This window comes from Labrus mixtus, chromosome 20, assembly GCF_963584025.1.
Source record: "Labrus mixtus chromosome 20, fLabMix1.1, whole genome shotgun sequence".
NCBI classification, from domain to species: Eukaryota; Metazoa; Chordata; class Actinopteri; order Labriformes; family Labridae; genus Labrus; species Labrus mixtus.
Genome location: NC_083631.1, coordinates 16,492,380 through 16,510,829, shown reverse-complemented (window position 1 = coordinate 16,510,829; position 18,450 = coordinate 16,492,380). Strand labels below are relative to the sequence as shown.

At 45.8% G+C, this 18,450-nt stretch overlaps 1 protein-coding gene across 1 annotated transcript in view; it reads left to right on the top strand.

Annotated features, from left to right (window-relative positions):
- Positions 1-18,195, top strand: part of shank1 (SH3 and multiple ankyrin repeat domains 1) — a 78,442-nt gene extending 60,247 nt beyond the window's left edge. The window contains exons 16-27 of the mRNA XM_061065723.1: positions 1,574-1,656; positions 1,794-1,918; positions 2,369-2,504; positions 2,617-2,697; positions 6,107-6,115; positions 6,417-6,443; positions 6,553-6,609; positions 6,812-6,927; positions 7,869-7,992; positions 8,627-12,116; positions 13,239-14,129; positions 14,852-18,195. Coding sequence (XP_060921706.1) covers positions 1,574-1,656; positions 1,794-1,918; positions 2,369-2,504; positions 2,617-2,697; positions 6,107-6,115; positions 6,417-6,443; positions 6,553-6,609; positions 6,812-6,927; positions 7,869-7,992; positions 8,627-12,116; positions 13,239-14,129; positions 14,852-14,939 — 5,227 coding nt within the window. The 3' untranslated portion in view covers positions 14,940-18,195. The remainder of the gene's footprint in view (positions 1-1,573; positions 1,657-1,793; positions 1,919-2,368; positions 2,505-2,616; positions 2,698-6,106; positions 6,116-6,416; positions 6,444-6,552; positions 6,610-6,811; positions 6,928-7,868; positions 7,993-8,626; positions 12,117-13,238; positions 14,130-14,851) is intronic.
- The last annotated feature ends 255 nt before the right edge of the window (positions 18,196-18,450 follow it).

Below are 18,450 nucleotides of genomic sequence, written 5' to 3'. Positions count from 1 at the left end.
ATGCATGTTGCCTGAACACATGGTATAAATCCATGTGGTGAATTGTTGCTCATGCAGGGGGAATGTGATGTGTGTGTTTGCAGGTTTAAAAACACTTGCTTTACTCCCAGTCGTTACACATTTTTCACCACTCAGTCTGACTTTCAGATTTGTGTGATGTGTTCGTACAGTATGTGCTCCTTTATTCACTCGGCCCGTCGCGGCATTTGAGGTCCGGCCTGGGTGGCAGAGCGGCACAGAAGAGGACAAGAATAACAAAGAGACAGAGCCTTGGCAGAGACAGAGAGCCTCACACAGCTGCCGAGAGTATCATGCACTCAATAGGCTGAATGAAAAAGCTCATTAGGGGGAATGTGTTTAGAGAAAATTGGGAAGAAGTTTGGAGAACAAGGGAAGGAAGCCAGTGTAGAGATGGGTATGGAGGGGCCATCAGGATGGAAAATAAAAAAAAGAAGAAAGCTGGGGAAGAGAGAAACAGAGAGGAACGAACAGATGGAGTGGGTTGGGACTATTTTGGTGCACGATGGGATCATCAGCATGTGGTTACAGTATGTTACGGCTGACACTGTATATATCCACCTCTCTGACTCACTGACTGACTTAATAACTCCCAGGATGTCCTTTCCATTCATAACACGGGAGTCCAACAGGCCAAGCATCTACGTTGGTGACATGTTTGACCTCTCATGCAAGTCCAAGTGAAGCCTCTTCTCATGTTCTTAGTCAACACGCCTGAAAATGTAGCTTTTTTTTTTTTTTTAAATCGCACCCTCGGGCGTTTAAAGGAACGAGGGCCTGTGCATGTTGGTTTTTACACAGTAAGTTTGAAACAAGATTCTTCAAATTGTTGGAAGCTAAACATCGTCATCCAATGAAGTCTGTCATTTGCTTTAATGTGATCTTTAAGTAGATCACATTAAACTCAATTACAATCTATTTAACTTGCTTTAGTATCAGCAACTTAAAAGGTAAATTACACAATTAGCATAAAAAAGGACACTTCATCAGTAAACCATTATATCAAACTGTACTTCAGTTGATTAGAAATATGCAGCAGCAGAAATGGTTGTAAAGTATTTACAATAATTTCATAAATGTATGAAGCTGTCTTTCTCGTCAGTTTGTACAGAATGTACAGAAACGATACACTCCTATATTAGCTCCACCTGTGAGCATGCAGCGTCTGTTACTGTTGTTCCATTGCATTGCTCGGCTCTGGTCTAAACCTGCGTCTAGTTTTAGCTGTTGCTCAGGCAACAAGCAGCGCCATCATACTGTATATAGCTTCTTTTTTTTTTCCTTCACTGATGTTCTGGTAGAAAGTAGCACTCGCTGTCAGAAACATACAGCATACATACAACAAGTGATCAGAGGTGGTTGTAGATCGACTGTGTAGAAACTTAAAGGCTGATTGTTGCATCTAAAACGTAACCTTTTTTTCTTTTTCCATTAACGCAACAGAGGGGGAATCCAGCCATGCTGGGATTTACATCGCTCTTTGTCTGTTGTCTTTCTCGTGTCACGTCTTACTCTCTCTCTCTTCGTTTGTCCCTCTCTGCATCCTCTCCGTTAGTGACTACATAATCAAGGAGAAGTCGGTGCTCCTGCAGAAAAAAGACAGCGAGGGTTTTGGCTTTGTGCTGAGAGGGGCCAAAGGTAAAAAAAAACAAAAAACATTCTGCCTTGAAGTTAAACTCACTGATTTAAGTCTGCTTTCCCTAAAAACACCCAGACATGTTATTTGAAATGAAGCACCAATGCATTTTTTCTTTTTGTTTGCGTGGTGTCTCCAGCTCAGACTCCTATCGAGGAGTTCACACCCACCCCCGCGTTCCCCGCCCTGCAGTACCTGGAGTCAGTGGACGAGGGAGGCGTCGCCTGGAGAGCCGGTCTCAGGATGGGGGATTTCCTGATAGAAGTACTGTCATTATTTACTGCATTAGTGCATAACTTTGCTGCATAGGGTTGTTTTTGTTATATAAAATGTTTAAGTTTACACCAGAAGTGAACTTAAAAGTAATATCTCTGTGGTTAGGGGGTCAACTTATTTTTTGCAGGATATTTTGTTATTATGTTACTTTTTTCTACCTTCTTTAATTTTTATGGAGGCTGTGGTAGGAATTATTTTGAAAAATGTGCAATGTAGACCCACACAGAAAAAGCATTTAATGACATGCAGGGCAGCATGTTGTAAGGAACTTTTTAAAGCTTGTGCAACAGAGTCATCAGTTATTATGTGGAGACAATGTCATTGTGGCTAAATCACATGAGGTTGTGATGTTTGCAGTAGCCCTGTGTGAATACGGCTTCAGATTTCAAATGAATGAAGAACTCAGCAAGTCTGTGTCCGTCTCTGTGTGTGCTTCAGGTCAACGGTCAGAACGTGGTGAAGGTCGGTCACCGACAGGTCGTCAACATGATTCGGCAAGGTGGCAACAGCCTCATGGTCAAAGTTGTCATGGTGACCCGCAACCCTGACATGGAGGAGGGTTCGAGGAAGAAAAGTAAGAGCCTGTTCCTGCACTTTTGGGTGAATGATGGCGCTAGCTGAATCGCTGCTGTTGAACAGTCTCATTTTCCACTTCTGCCTCTCTTTCCCCTCCCCTCTCTCTCCAGTCCCCCAGCAGAGCAAGAGGCTGAGCACGCCGGCTATTGCACTACGATCCAAATCCATGACTTCTGAGCTGGAGGAGATGGGTAAGCAAACAGCTGAGATAAACTTTCTTGGAGATGAAAAGACAGCACCAAGAATAAAGAAACAGACAGACAGGACGATGTAGACGTATAAAGAGAGTGTGTTTTAAAGGAAAAGGAGAAAAAAAAAGTAGGGAAATAGATTGAGGTGATGATAGAAACAGTGTGAAACCAGAGTGTTGGGGGTTGCTAAAGATGCTGAAAGTGTGATGGGGAGCTGAGCTACGGCTAAATTTAGACAGCAGGGAAGTTGAGAGGTAGATAGTGTAGTTACCCAGTGACAGAAAGGAGAAGAAAAGAAAGAGAAGAAGAAGATTGGCTCCCGCTCTGGATGACGGTCTCAATCCATTTCACTGTTCTTTCAGAGGTTCCACACTGTCACTTCCAGCACCCCCACTACAGGTAACCCCCCTCCCAGAAAAAGTGTCGCCATCCACTTTTGTGATCCCCCCTCTCACTGCCCGCCTCTCTCCCCTCTTACCCCCCTGCAACCTCCACCGCTCCCTGGCCCCGCCCACAGCTTTAACCCCAGTGCCCACAGAGCGGTCCAGCCTCCCCTCTGCTCTACTTTCTCTCTCTCTCTCAAACACACACACACACACACACTTAAAAACACACACACACACAGTCTTGGAAAGTATTTGTTGCCAAGGTAACACTGCAGGGGGACTGGGCGTCACCTGAGAAGAGTTTTTCCAGTTGCCATAAACATCATAGAAAAGTGTTTGGTCCTCGTGTGTTAGTGTGTTAGCTGCAGAACGTGTCCCTGTATTTATAGATATCATATGTTAAATACTGGATTCATTTGGATGAAAAAACACCAAGGATACAATTATTGAGATGAGTAATTTTTAAAAAGAAAAAAACACACAACAACTTTGTTCCACGTCTGTTTCTATGGTAACGGCAATTATGTGTGTGGCTATGCTTATTCCAACTCTATTTGAGGCAAAATAGTGGGAGGAGAGTGCATGATGAGGGTCAACGCCCGCATTTGCAGATAAGAACACTGGAGACGGTTTATTGTTGATGGAGATCTTGCTTCCAAACATTTAAGGTGTTTGCTGGCGCTGTAGCCGTGGTCTTGTTATGATGCATGCCCAGTGAGGATTTGATGATGTATGGAGGCCGATGTGGAGATGCAGGAGGAGAGGGGGATCTGCTGCTTAGTCAGGATCTTACTTAAGTGTATCCTGAGTGTAGGAATCAGACCTTTGCTTTATTCCTACCCTCATCTACTCCCCTCACCCGCTTTCTTTGTGTGGTGTGACCTCACCTGAGCAATACAAAGCATGAGCACCCAGTCTGAAACACAGGTACCAGCGTCCTGAACCCCCAACCCACCCCCCTTACTGCCACTGTTACTCTTTATAGACACTATTATCTAACCTTCAGCACTGTATGTCTGCAATGATACTGTGTGCGTTATCTCAATACATAGAGTAACACTGCAACTAACTGACTGCAGTATGTATACAAAACATGACATATTAAGCATTAGGGTAAGAGCTAAGTCAGCTCTTACCCTAATGCAGATGTATCATATGGGTGTACATCTGGGCAAATAATAAAAAGGAAGTTGGTGTATAGAAATGCCAAACTAAATTTGAGGTTATCGACATCGCAAAGTTTGTCCGTCAGAGATTATTGACGCATTCATTTTTTTTATTTTAAACCGTAAAACGTCCCCTTAGCATGTTGCCTCTTTAAAAGGAAACCGGTTAGCTACATGGGAAATCATGTAAACAATATACAGTACTTGATATTCCAGTGGACACGATAGAGAGCAGGTAAAGGAATGCAGGAACTTTCATAATTCATAATGACAGAGAACACAAGACAAGGCTTAGGGAATATCAACATTTTCCTCATTATAAAATGAAGACAAAAAAAAGATATATTAACTTTACATCTATTGAAACATTGTCAAAAACACAACTCAGGGATTTCTAATAATTTTGCATCCAAGATATAAATGAGCACTTTGACCTCACAAACTCCAGTTGTGAACACATTTAAAGTCATGAAGGTAAAACATATCCAAGGGATCAATATTATTAGTTTACATCATGTATTAAGAGTCACACAGTGGTATCATTATCAAAAGCATTGGTATGTATAATTCTATATTCATAACACAATGCTCGATTATTTTTATCAAAGAATACCTTTGACTCAATATTAGAGTTTACCAATAAATATACCAGGTTCCTTAATATGTGGGTGCTTTATTTGCAGTCAGACACCTCGTAAACTGGACTGTCTTTACTTTGGTCTGGTTCTGGATCAAGGAGAGAAAGAGCACAGTGTGTGAGGAAGCCGTGTCAGGCTCGGCCATATGGTTATTCTAATGCACTCGAATTCATTTAGCTGTGACGCCTATTAAACTATCTCACCTCTGTGATTGGTGCAGTGTCCCAGTTCACCTAGAAGTCATGCTGCAAGATAACAAGGACTTTAAAACAGGAGAGGATTCTGCGGCGCACTTTACCGACATGGTTTGACTAAAAAAAAAAAAAAAAAAAAAAAACAAGGCTTATTTTTCCAAAGGATTCTAGCAGTGAGGTTGTTAAAGAAGAGATGAAAAGAACGCAGGTTTTAAAACCCCTTTCATGCTTGGTTTAAGCACCAGACATTGAAATTTAATTTGTGCTTAAACAAGCTCCACAAATGTTGTGACTTTTACCTCTGTTCCCTGAAAGAGAGGAACTAGGTACAGCACATACAGTACGAGATATTGCTGTGTGGCCTGACGCAAGATTCCTCTTTTTCACGCCTTAGTGGTTGTGAAGTTTGGAAAATATTGAACCTCTTTCCTCTTTATTCAGGGAACACAAGTTACAGTCAAACACTTATTTTCCCTTCTCAGTTGATTTATGTGATACATCACGTGCTGTATGTATTCATGCCCCACAGAGCAGCCACAAACCAGAGAATAAAACGCTCTACGTTAGCCACACTGAGCAGAAGCAGTGCCTAAAGCAAAGCGGGGCTAACTTCAAGCCTTAATGAAAAAGCAGAGTTAGCTAGCTTTAGCCGGAGCTCAGATCATCTCCCTTTGAGTCCTGAAAAGAGGAGTCATCTGTCAGGCCATGAGGCGGGGATGTTTTCCCCACACTGTACATAATGTGTTGTATCAAGTGAATCGACTGAAAGGGAACTACACGTTTTAAGTGTGGATGATAAACCTTCCCCTGTACAGTCCACACACGCAAGCTCACTCACTTCAAACCAGTGGATGCAAACACTTGAAGGTCATGTTTAATTTCTTCCTCCTGTCACTCCCTTATGGCTTTGGACCCCCCCTCCCCCCCCTCCTCCTTTACTATTCACTGGTCCTAGTACTAACTCTGTCTCTTCTTTGTCTTCTTTGTCCTCACTTCACTGCTGCGGGATCTTAACCATTTTACAGTGGAACGAGGTGGGAGTCAGACTTATTCCTCATTTGTGTGTGTGTGTGTGTGCAGGGGTATTAAAGTGTGTCAGAGAGGGTAACAACCAGTATGTGTGTGTACTGTGTGTGCAGCATATTCCCTGTAACATTAGTGTGCAGACACTTCAGCCATCTCTAAGTATGTGTGTGATGTACGTCCTTTAGATCCAAACCTGTTGAGGTGACTCAGTTTGTCAGGCTCCAGAGAATATGATTAGTATTCACTGTAACAACACTATCGCACTTTCGCTCCTGCCAAAACTTAAGTCTCCTTTTGTCCTCCTTCCAGCTGCTACCCCTTGGAAAAAAAAATCAGGTATGCTCTGGTACACTCACACTGAAGGCTTTGTATTTATATCTGTCCAAAATGACTTGGCACTGACAGCTCCGTCCCCTCGTATTCTGAGTTTCTTTTTTCTTTTTAGAATTCGAATCCTCCCAAGTTACAGAGAAGAAGAGGACAGTCTATCAGATGGCTTTGAGTAAGGGAGCTCATGTTTGTCAGTGGATGTTTCCTGAATCTCTCCCTCCTCTCTTTCTCATCTACCTCCATCAAGTGTGTCCCTTTCCACGCGTTGTTTCCTTCATTCCCGTCGATGTCCATATTTCTGTTTTATTGCTGTGTCTCTCTCTTCCTCCGTCTTTCTGTCTCTTTCTCTCCTGTTTTTTTTTCTTTTCTCTCAGATAAACTAGATGAAATTCTTGCAGCAGCTCAGCAGACAATCAGCACCAATGAGGCACCAGGGACACGGGGACAGGGGCCTAAAAGAGACAGGGGGCGGAGTTTCTATGGCAATGAGGTGTGTATTTTGAAACTCAAAGGACGTTTACATGTATCTGAGATAAGGCTGCTCCTGTCATGACTGGGTCGGGCATATGAAAGAGAAAATGCCCTGTCATGAAATCGAACTGTAGCAGGAATATGTAATATAGATTTGAAAGTCCATTCATAATCAGAAAGCTTGAAAAGTTAAAGATCACTGCGACCTCTATAAATGTACATATATAAAATGTAGCATGCATGTTTAGTTTGCCTGTTATGTGCAACACATGAGCCAACATCAGTACAAAAACAGAAGGCACTAACAGAATGTGAAGTCCAGTACATCTGCCGTGGTAGAACCCATTAAGTAACAAATTGTCCCTATTATCCGAAAGCCATTATTTTGGGGCTTCTGCGTCGCGAGCAGATACAGAACATAAAGAAGTGGTCCGAGTTATTCAAACAAGACTTCCTCTCTGGTCCTCTGGACTTTGCTTACAGTCGTGAGAGTAGAGTTGGAGTTCAGAGGTGACGTCTACGGCCACCAGATTGTTGTCTGCATTCATACAAAGCTAAGTTGTTGTTCAATGATAACAGATGGATACTTGGATTACATTCTAGCCAATGCATCCCACCTCTTTTGCTCCCCACACTGAAGCATCCAAAGGCATTTCGGTACCTCTCAAAAATGCAAAAACAAACCGAATGCTTTTGTTCCAAAATGATACGTTCTGCATTCCCTGCAATCATCGAATAAGAATTTCTTACATGGTGATGTCAGGGTAATGTTTATTGTTTCTTATAAAAGCATCAATATGCATAAAATGTTGCTAGTTGAACAACCAATCAGTACTAGTGCATCAGCTTTACAATCAGGGATATTGGCAATTAGAATATGATTTAAATCTTTCATTCTTGTACCTTTAATTCTCATGGCTCTCTCCTTTATCTTTCACGTGCTCATTTTCCCAATTTCAGACAAACTACGGGGATCAGTCCGGGATGGGGATGATGTCATCTGGGCTGGGCCTCGGCTACGACCGTAGCCAGTACACCTCAGGTCACGCCCCTCCGCACGGTATGCTGCGGCAGAAATCCATCGGTGAGGCTGTCTGTTTTTACTGTCTGCCACTCCGTCCGCCTGTCTGTCTGTCCTCTCTGCCAGTAGAGGTCCACACTGTGCTGACCTGTTTGTCTGTAGAAAGCAATGTGTTGTCTGTTGCCAAAAATGTGCACAATTTATATGTGTAGCTGATCGCATACTCACTATGCCTGTACTGTAAAAATAAGGCGTTTGTCTTATGCTCACCCTAATTCTATTTGTTAATGCCTCTAATCTCCTTGTGTTATCTTAATATCCTATCTTCTGGCTTGTTGCTTACTAAGGCTCTGCTAACTCTCCCTCTGAAATAGTAATACGCTCTCTGGTGACTGACTTAACTAATGCTGCTGTGAGACACAAGTTGCTACTTGTTTGTGGATTATGGAGCACTTACTAACCACCATGCATAAGAACTGAGGACAGACTCGCTGACAAGTAGACGGGCAGGCAGATTTAGACAGACACTCTCTTTTTTTTATCATGGACACTATTATCCGTATCTTACTTTATTCTGACCCCATTTTTCTCTTTCGCAAACCTTTCACTCTCTAACTTGACACCAGGTCTACCACCTGTTCATCTCAATTTCATCACACTGTTTCTTCTCTCTATTCATGTGAATGCTGTACTGCAGGGGTGCCTGAGGAGGAAAGGCAGTACCTGCATCCTCCGGCCATGAAGTTTGCCCGCAGTCTGTCAGTGCCCGGCCCGGACGACATCCCCCCGCCGCCCACCACAGCGCCACCGGATCCCCCGTTTTCCTCTGCGCCACCACTCGGTTGGAGAACTAAGACGTCGCAGCAGCCCTCTGTCTCCGTGTCCCAGTCCACATCCACATCGTCGCACTACCAGCCCTTCTCCCAATCAGTGCACTTCACACATGGGGGCAGGGAGAGGGCTGGTGGTGCCAACGCAGGCCCCGGGGGTGGAGCGGCCGACCACACGGTCCCATATGCACATGCGGCAGCCCACACTGCTCAGAGCAGGACTGCTTCGCGGAAGGTTGCCTATACTGGGGAGCCTGTTGGAGCTGGCATAGGGGCAGGTGGAGGGGCCAAGGCCGCAGGTCTCAGGAGAGGCTATAGCACCGCTGTCCCTCCATCCAGCATTGCCACTGTGATGCCCCAGCAACAACAGACCACCCAGAGTCAACCCCAGCGAGCAGACCGCAGTGCAGCAGGGGCTGGAGCAGGGGGTCCCAAAGGAGGGGCCCGAAGAGGTAAGGGCCCCCTGGTAAAGCAATCTAAGGTAGAGGACCTTCGCTTGACCCAGGGCACACTAGGGGGCAAAGGCTCGGTCGAGAAAAGCTCCATCCCCATCCCCACTATTATCGTCAAGGCCCCTTCGACCAGCAGCAGCGGACGCAGCAGTCAGGGGAGCAGTGTGGAGGCAGACGCTCCTGCATCAGGAGAGGCAGAAGAATCCAAACCACCCCACGGTCCGCCTCCCTCGACTCCTGCTCCTCAGCCTCCTGCACCGCCTTCCGTCCCGGCACCGCCACCTCCTTCATTGCCTTCTATGCGAGCCCAGGAAAACCTGGATTTCACCAGCCAGTTCGGGGCTGCAATCGTCGGCGCGGCTCGCCGAGACAGGGAGCGGTTTCACGAAGCCCGCCGGAAGAGTGCCTCCTTGTTCATGTCTGCCGAGGAGGACGTGACGATTGGCGGATTGAGTGACGGGCTAGGAGGAGTCGGCAGGACTCAGGTGTCACAGCAACAACTTAGCACAGGGACTGAGAGTTCATCCATACGGCTGCGCCCGTCCAAGTCTATTGATGAGGGCATGTTCTCTGGGGACACCTATATCCATCACACCCGCAGTATGCCACCAGCCTTTGGACTACCTGAGTATTCCTCAGCTGCCGTGGATTATCAGCCCAAGTCTGTGCCCACTGACTTATACACCTCAGGCAGACAGCCAGCTCCCTCCACTACCACCACCTTCATTCACCCTTTGACGGGAAAGGCTCTTGACCCCACATCCCCTCTTGGCCTGGCCCTGGCTGCCAGAGAGCGAGCTCTGAGAGATGACAGCCGGTTAAGGAGGGGAGCAGAGCACCACTTCACCCGCCAGATGTCCAGCGTCGTGTTTCCTTCATCTACCGCCACCTCCCAGCCCGTATCGTCCTCGGCTCAGTCCTCCAGCTCCTCCTACCTGGTCACCTCGTCCTCTCTGGCCGCCACCACGCCCACCGTCGGCCGCCCACCGTCGCCGCGGATCCTCCGGGGAGTCGTGTGGAATGAGGAAGGCGGCGGTGGAGAAAGGGAGCGCGAAGGAGGAGGGGCCCGGGAGGGGCTGAGGGTTCGCTTTTCCGAGGACAAAACCGTCCACACGCACCACTACCAGTCTCAGCCATATCAGCCGACCTACAAGGAGAGGGAGCGGGAGAGGTCGAGGGAGCGGGAGAGGGACCTGTCGAGAGAAAGAGAGAGGGACAAAGAGAGGGAGGGGTACATGAGGAGGGCAGAGCAGGCTGCTGCTGATAGCTCTGCCCAGCAGGCAGCCCAGTCTCAGCAGCCTCGGAGGCCCACTTTTCTCAGGATGGAAAGTCAATCTGATGCCTATATCTTGTCTCTCACCCCTCCCTCCCCTCCACCTACCAGTACTCAGCAGACGAACACTACCGGGAGCTCCGGGACAGGCATGATGGTTCTTCCTCCCCCGGCCCCTTCAGTTGATGCCGATGACGAGTTTGTTTACGCGGACCCCCTCCCACCTCCGTTAGAGTTTGCGAACAGCTTCGACAGGGGAATATCAGGGTACTCACAGCGCGCGATGCTCGCCAACAGTCTGACCTCCCGCCAACAGCAGGTCCCACCTCCGCCCCCTCCTCCCCCTCCGCCCCCACCGCCCCCTCCTCCTCAGAAAGACACATTTATAGGTGGGTTTCCCGCTCATACACCCCTGCCCTCTCCGCAGGCTGGGGACTCCACCGCCTCCAGCCTCACTTCGTACGACAGCGAGGTGGCTAACCTGACTCAGTCTGCCCCGTCTCCCTCCCAAACGTCTCCCAACCCCCAACCCTCTCACTCTCCCTCTATGCTGCAGCCCACCTCCACATCTGGACCTCCGCCTCCCCCGTCGGTCTCACCACCGCCCCCTCCCGGATATCATAGACCCTTCTCTATGTCGCACCCCCATCACCTTTACAACAGCTCGCACACTTCTGGGCGCTCTTCCCCCACGCCTCCCCCACACGCGGTCGCTCCTCCCCCGGCGTACCGTGGCCCCCACGTGCCCTCTTCCACCGCTGCCGCCTCTGCTCCGATTAGGGGCACCGCCTCACACGCCACGACCGCTAGCTGTGCCGCCACAACCACCGCCGCTGCCACCACAACAAGCACCTCCACTCAGCTCTATCACGAGCGAATGCACGCCACACATACTCCATCCTCCACCGCCATCACAGGCAGTCGTAGGACAGGGGAGCACCACCGTCCTCCCCCCACCGCCAAGAAAGGAGAGTCCCAGGAGACGGTGGTGGACTCTGGGATAGAAGAGCTGGACAGTCGGAGCAGCAGCGACCACCACCTGGACAGCATCCTGGCCGGTGTCAGGGGGGACAGGCCTGACCGAGGGGAGAGAGGAGGCGGACGCATGGGAAGTGGGGCAGGGGAATCTGAAAGGGGGGGAGATTTTCTGGAGTCCTACATGAGCTACCTAGACGGGCAGACTTTTGAGATGCAGAATGCTACAGCGGCAGCCTCCACCTACCCGAAAAGCAACAGGTTTAGGGAGGGAAGTCGCACTAGTGACTTCCACAGACAGACTAGCACCGCTCCAGCGTCCTTCCACTCCCACAGACGGAGGGAGGAGCAGGAGGAGGATGAGATCGAGGAGGGAGTGACGGAGGATGAAAGCGGCCATGATGGGTACGGGGTTAGGGACATGCAGAATTTGGGACGTCCCATTTCGCCTTACTTCGACCGCCCACGCACTCCTGAGATGAAGCCTATGTGGGATGAGGGCGGGGACGGTGGCCAGTCAGGGACAGTTATGGGGGGGAAGAAGATTTATCCTCCCGCATCCAGTATGAAGCCGAGCATCATAAATGAGCTGAACAACAAACTGCAGCAAAGAACCAAGGACAGCTGGAGCAGCCAGAGAACACTGGGCAGGCACAGGTAGTCATGAAAACTGGTGTCTGTATGTCTCTGTCACAGCATGATCAACGTGTTTGTGTTGTTTTTGATGCATGGCATTGTCGTCCTAAGTATCAGAGTGCCACCTGTGAAGTCTTCATTCACAATGAATGTTTTGTGGGAAACTATGTTCCATCTTTATGTCTTGTGTAAGTGTTGTCTACACTCTGTAAACCTCTGCTCTTTTATTTCTCTGGCTTTTTCCATGTGTTTCTCTCAGAAGCAGAAACAGGTAATAGAGCCACTTCCGCACTTGTCTTTTTTTTTTTTTCTGTCAGGGAGAACATAAAACTGACACCTTGTGTAATTCACAGCCTGTTCCTAAACTGTCAAGAGGAGAGGAAACCTAGAACATTTAGAATTCATTTGTATTTACTGAGGAGACACGACAAACATGTGACATTATAATCAATTTAATATACTGGGAGTTGTTCAAAAGTGAACTGATATGATGTAAGGTATTACAATTGATCAAGTCTTCAAAAATTGCTTGTTCAAAATTAAAAAGAGTCATTTGAAATAGGATATGTACTCATTGTCCAGTTTGGATTTAACTGGTATTAAACCATCACTTATAACCACCAATCATTCTTATAACCATTATCACCCAGACTCCAGTTTAATGGTGCTCTAAGGAAGAGAGTAACACCTTCTGTTTTTTTCAAAAGATGAAAGATTTCTATCCTTCTTTATACTTCAAACATCTTCTTATATTTTTTGCTTATTGGTGTTACAACTTTAGGCATTAAGAAGACAGCATAGACATTTTATTGTTAGCTTAGCTGTTTTCTGTACCATTAAATTCAAACACATGAAGTAGGATGGTTACCCTTCATTGTGATATCTAATCCCATCAAGAGCACCTGTAATCTAGATTTGGTAATCTAGAAAAGATTCTGGAGAAGGGTGATTCACTCCGGTGTTTCATTGAAAAACAACAGCACTTATTTAAAATGGATAACCTAAAACTTGATTTAAAAAAAAAAAAAATCCAAATCAATTCAGTTCCAGGTTAAAATTCTCTGAATGTGTGCATGTTTTTAATTTACTGTTTTCTGTAACGATTTTCTTGTCTAACCTATTTTTCTCCCTTTTCTTTCACAGATTTTCAGAAGACTCCGCCTCAGCTCTGAGCCCCCCCTCAGTTCGTTCTCAGTCACCATCTCCGATCTCTTTATCCCAGCCCTCGTTATCCCCGTCCCCGACCCCCACCTCCCAGTATCCAATCTGGGGACGATCTCCGTCTCCTCAGCCTCCAGCTTCCTCCCAGCCTCCCCGTTCCCATTCCCCACTGTCTCCCACAACTTACTCCCCTTACCCCACTTCCCCCAAACACAGACCCGTCTACCGGACCAAAGCCCTGGAATTCCAATTCATCCCCAGTCGAGAGTCCCGTAAAGCAGAATCACACATACTGCAGCGTAGGCGAGCACCCAGCCCCCTGATCTCCCCTTCAGAGAGGCCCAAGCTGGGTCCACCACGGCCATCGTCCCTCCCACTCCTCCCCACCACACCCTTATACAGCGCCCTCTACGACCTCCGAGGTTCAATCACTCCACCCTCACCCGGGAACCCCCTTGGCGATCCTTACTTCTCGCCCTCTCCTCCCCTGTTCGCCCCCTCCGGTGCCCCTCCTCCTCCAAACGCCGCATTACTTATGTCTCGGTCCCTCTCTCCAACCCACTTCTTATCTGGGACCTCTTCACCGCCCCTGCATCCCTGCCCTCCACCTACCTGCCTGAGTTACCCCCATTTACCTCCCCCTTCCCCTACAAAGCCTTTTGCCTCCAAGCCACTGCCCTACTGGACCAAGTATGACGTCGCTGACTGGCTAGGATACCTGAACCTGGGCGAGCACAGAGAGCGTTTCCTGGACAATGAGATCGATGGCACCCATCTGCCCTCTCTGACTAAGGATGACTATCTGGATTTGGGTGTGACGCGTGTAGGCCATCGCATGAACATTGAGCGGGCCCTGAGAAGTGTAATGGACAGGTATGGCTTCAGATAAAGAGGCTGCAGAGGTTCGGTTGGATTTGTTAGAATCAAACACGGAAAGATCCATGATACAAACATGTATGTAAACGATAGCTTCAGATTTAGATCTCCATGACATTCTACTTTCTTGCCTCCTTTCTTCACCTGGCACAGGTTAACATAGAGAGCATCCGGGAATATAATGAGGCAATTGCTGCTTTAAATCCCAATAAGGATGAATCAAAATGTGATGTTGCAATTGGATTGAATGTAGATGCAGCAAATATCTAATTTACCATAAAATTGTGTGATGTTAGAGGTTGAACCAAAAATAAATATGAGTAAAAACTGGAGCCCGACCGATTAATCAGCCAGCCGATATTACCGGCCAACAAGGTAAAGGTTTGATTGGTTAACCACTCCCTCCCTTTTGGCGAGAATATTTCTCCTCATAATCTGCCCTTCTCTTTTACACATCAGAAGCTCTGTGTGCAGTGGAAGAACAGCGCCCTCTGCCTGTTTTGTGCTGTAAAGCGTTCCAGTAATTTTCAACATTTATGACAAAAAGTATCACACCTGAGAAAAAAAAACCCACCTGTAAGCTTGTCATGACAGTTATTGTAGTGTTATTAGAGAACAATTGAACAACTTAAAACTATGTTATAAAACCACAAATACCACTCATCATCCACCCACTGAAAAACTGACTTGTGTCCTTTTTTTTTCGTTTTTGTCCTCAGGCTGTCCAGCAGCCCATTTCCCATTTCCGTCCTCTCACCCCGGGAGGGACAGACTGAGAGGAGGAGGGACGACGGGAGCCGAAGCTGAAGTTGCAAAATGCCGAGCCACAAACTGGAGAGCGAAAATAAAGAGAGAGAAGGAGGGTTTGGAGTCAATGAGGGAGGAAGACACAACTGCTGGTAGTCATGGTGGATTCACACAACAAATGAGGGGGGAACAGATTTCACACTGAGGAGGGAGTCAGGGTCCAAAGGGGAATGGAAACAAGTCAAAATTGGGTGGACGATCCATACACACACTGGCTTGCCCTCCCTAGTTGTGGCGGGCTGATTTACACACTCCCAACATGTGTGTATGGCCACACCAACCAACAAAGACGCACACGTTCATCCAAAATGAGAAAACCTTGGCTACAGCAGAAATCCTGAGCGAAGACTGGCGATAAAACCAAACCAAATACTTCAGAGGAACAATCGAAAGCCACTTCATTTTCCCCTTTTTTTTTTTTTTTTTTTTTAAAGGTAAAGCTGGTTGTGTTGTTGGGAGAACTGGAGCAGATAAGGTTCATCGCGGTGCCATCGTTTTTAGTCATCCCTCTGTCCCCTCAGCTCGCCCGGTTAAATCTGTTCAGGTTCAAGGCTGGAATTTTACGAAGAAGAAGAAGAAGAAGAAAAAAAGAACGCAATCAATGAGAAACCCTCCTTGTGTGAGTGGATTTTTTGTTTTACAAATGCTTGAGAGAATATCACAGAATGAATGTCTGCAGGAAGTGAGGCTTTTTCTGTCTGTGTGCGTGGTGAACGTAGAGCGGCACATCGTGGCGGCCTCCTCGTCTGTTCGAGGTGGTCAGCACAGGTAGATAACTCGTGTCCTAATGTGTCTGGCTTCGATTGGTTAGGTCTTGTTTTTACCTCACCACTGGCAGGGCTCTGTCCTCACTGCAGGTCCTTATGTGCGTCTCTATAGCTCTTTATCATCTTAAGTCTTATAATGACAGACTATATACAGACTGGTCACTGTATCACAAATTTGTAGCAAAAATAAGTGCCCAGACCAACAAAAAGAAAAACAACAAAAAGAAACACACCCACACACAGGCACCTGAGTTACTCCTATACATGCCTGCATGCATACACCAACATGTAGACACACACATATACACACAAGCACTCACAAGTGGTTGTGTTAAGAGTTTATGGGACACCTTATATATAAACACACACTTTATATTCGGATCTAAGATACACAAAAAAGGAGACGGACTGCGCTTTCAACTGTTAGACGGGATACGCGAGAAATGTGCAAAAAGGAAATCTCCCTGAGGATTTGACCCACCGAGAAAGACTTCCTCAGCGTCAAGGCAACTGTTGTTCGCCCGCTCAGACCTTTCGCTTTTTTGGAGGGAGACTGAAATTAAGGAGAGGGGACGGGAAGAGGAAAAACTGCCATTTTCTTGCTCTTTCCCACCCAATCCCCCCCTCTCACTCTCGACTCAATCCTGGAGGAAAAAAAAAAACCCGGCCAAGAGGGGGACCTGAGAGAAACGCTTCTATCAAGTTTTAATACTCTGATTCTTCTTACAATTTTTAAAACTTTAAATGGGAATACTGGAATATTGATATGAAAAGAATCTATTGTTACTATTTCTCATTACTATCATCGTCCTTAATGTTATTATAGAGAGTTCCCCGGCACTCTCATGCAGTCTTTTCCGACTGTCTAGTGAGGATAATCGGATATAAATAAAGAGATATATATGTATATGTAGGTATTTTTGAATCGAAAGATGCATTTGATTTTGTGCACTGTACCCTTATCATAGCTTCTTCCTGTCAAGAAGTATTGCAACTCTTAATGTGAAGCACATTTCTTATTCTGCCTTCTACTCTGTTTTCCTTTTAGTCAGACCTACAAGCTTTAATCAAAGTTTCAGCCTCAAATTATGATTTCATCACAACTTTAAAGGTGATTTTGTTACATGCAAATGCTTAAAATGTAGCCCACAATAAAGGCAAGTAAATAATCTATTTTTCAAACGAATACATTTCAAAATGACTCTATTTAATACCGGATAAAAGCCCTCTTTGATCGCTTGCTTGCTCACACTGATCTCCTTTTCATTTCCCTGTCATTTTCCACTGCACACTTCCATCCCATGATAAGCTCAGTCCTGCTTTTCTCACTGTTGCTGAGATCAAATCTAAAGGGCTCTCTTCATGACCTCTCTACCTTGAACAACACTTCACCTCTCCTGCTGCTTCCAAGTCCTCCAAACACATATCAAGCGTGCGTTTTTTTTTTTTACATCAAGTTCACTCTCCTTCCTGCCCGGCTAAACACAATTTCTTTCTTTGTGGAGATAAATTAGTTTCCATAGATCATGTTGCTTAAAGTGCACACACACACACACACACACACACACACATATAAAGGCTACTTTGGTAAAAGCTCATTCAAGGGGATTTGTCTCGTGGGTTGATTTTATGTCGAGAGATTATATTTGAATGCAAGAGAAATAGCAATAAGGACGATGAAAATAATGGTCATCTAATTATGGTTTAAGATGTATAAAAAAAAGTCTCAAAAGTTCTAAAGAATCTCTGTCTTCCAAATAATGTTTAACATGAAGAAGGTACAATGTATTTATTTAATTGTTCTGCTTTCTATACAGTTGGACCTGTTCTCTGCACCACCTGATCCTTCCTATCGTTAACGGGCTTACAGGATTCTTTCATTGAAGCTTCTTGAGTGCAGAGCGCCCCCTGCAGGCTCATTGTTTATAACAAGCATCTTATGCAATGTCCCTTTTTACATTAGCAACTATGGCTTCTCACGCTTCCCTTTAGAGATTATGAAGAAGCCTAAGAGGTTCGGGTTTTTTGTTGTTGTTGTTGTTGTTGAACAAGTGAACAAGCAGAATCCGCAACCAGATTCGTCTTGTTTTTTTAATCAGGGCTCTACAAAAGATGCTAGTGTAAAAAGGGCCGTTTAAAACATTACCATAACATCTAGTGCAGATACAATAATTTCCTCGTCAAGTGACCCATAAGGGATTTTTAAGTCTTTCTTTGCATTTAGAAATTATAAATCAGAGTGAGCGCTCATCGTCGCCGTCAGTAGAAAAGATCTTTGGGAACTGGTCGAAACTCTATAGAAAGCATTTCTTTTCCTTTAAGAGATCTTTTAAAAAAAATGAGAATATAAACTGATGAAAGGTCACTTACAGAATATATATGTATATGTGATGAGCATATACACATTCATATAAACATATGAATTTCAAATGTTTTAAGAGATAATACATTGTTAGAATTATAATAAAGATACAGAAACTAAGTTGTAACTCACGCATTCTGACTTCTTGAATTTACAATATATGCTTATGCTTTTCTGACATATCAGATTCTTTGTCCAGCCCAAATGACATCCACTCAATGAGAAGGTATCACGCAGTTTTTGTGCATTAGCATTAATGGAGTCCAATGGATTATGTTGCATTTCAAATCTATGAATGACAGCCCTTAAGTAATGCTTCAGTTTGTACATTGTATACTTAAGTTTGCTTAGGTTTTTCTAAGTGGGTATGAGGAATAAGAAA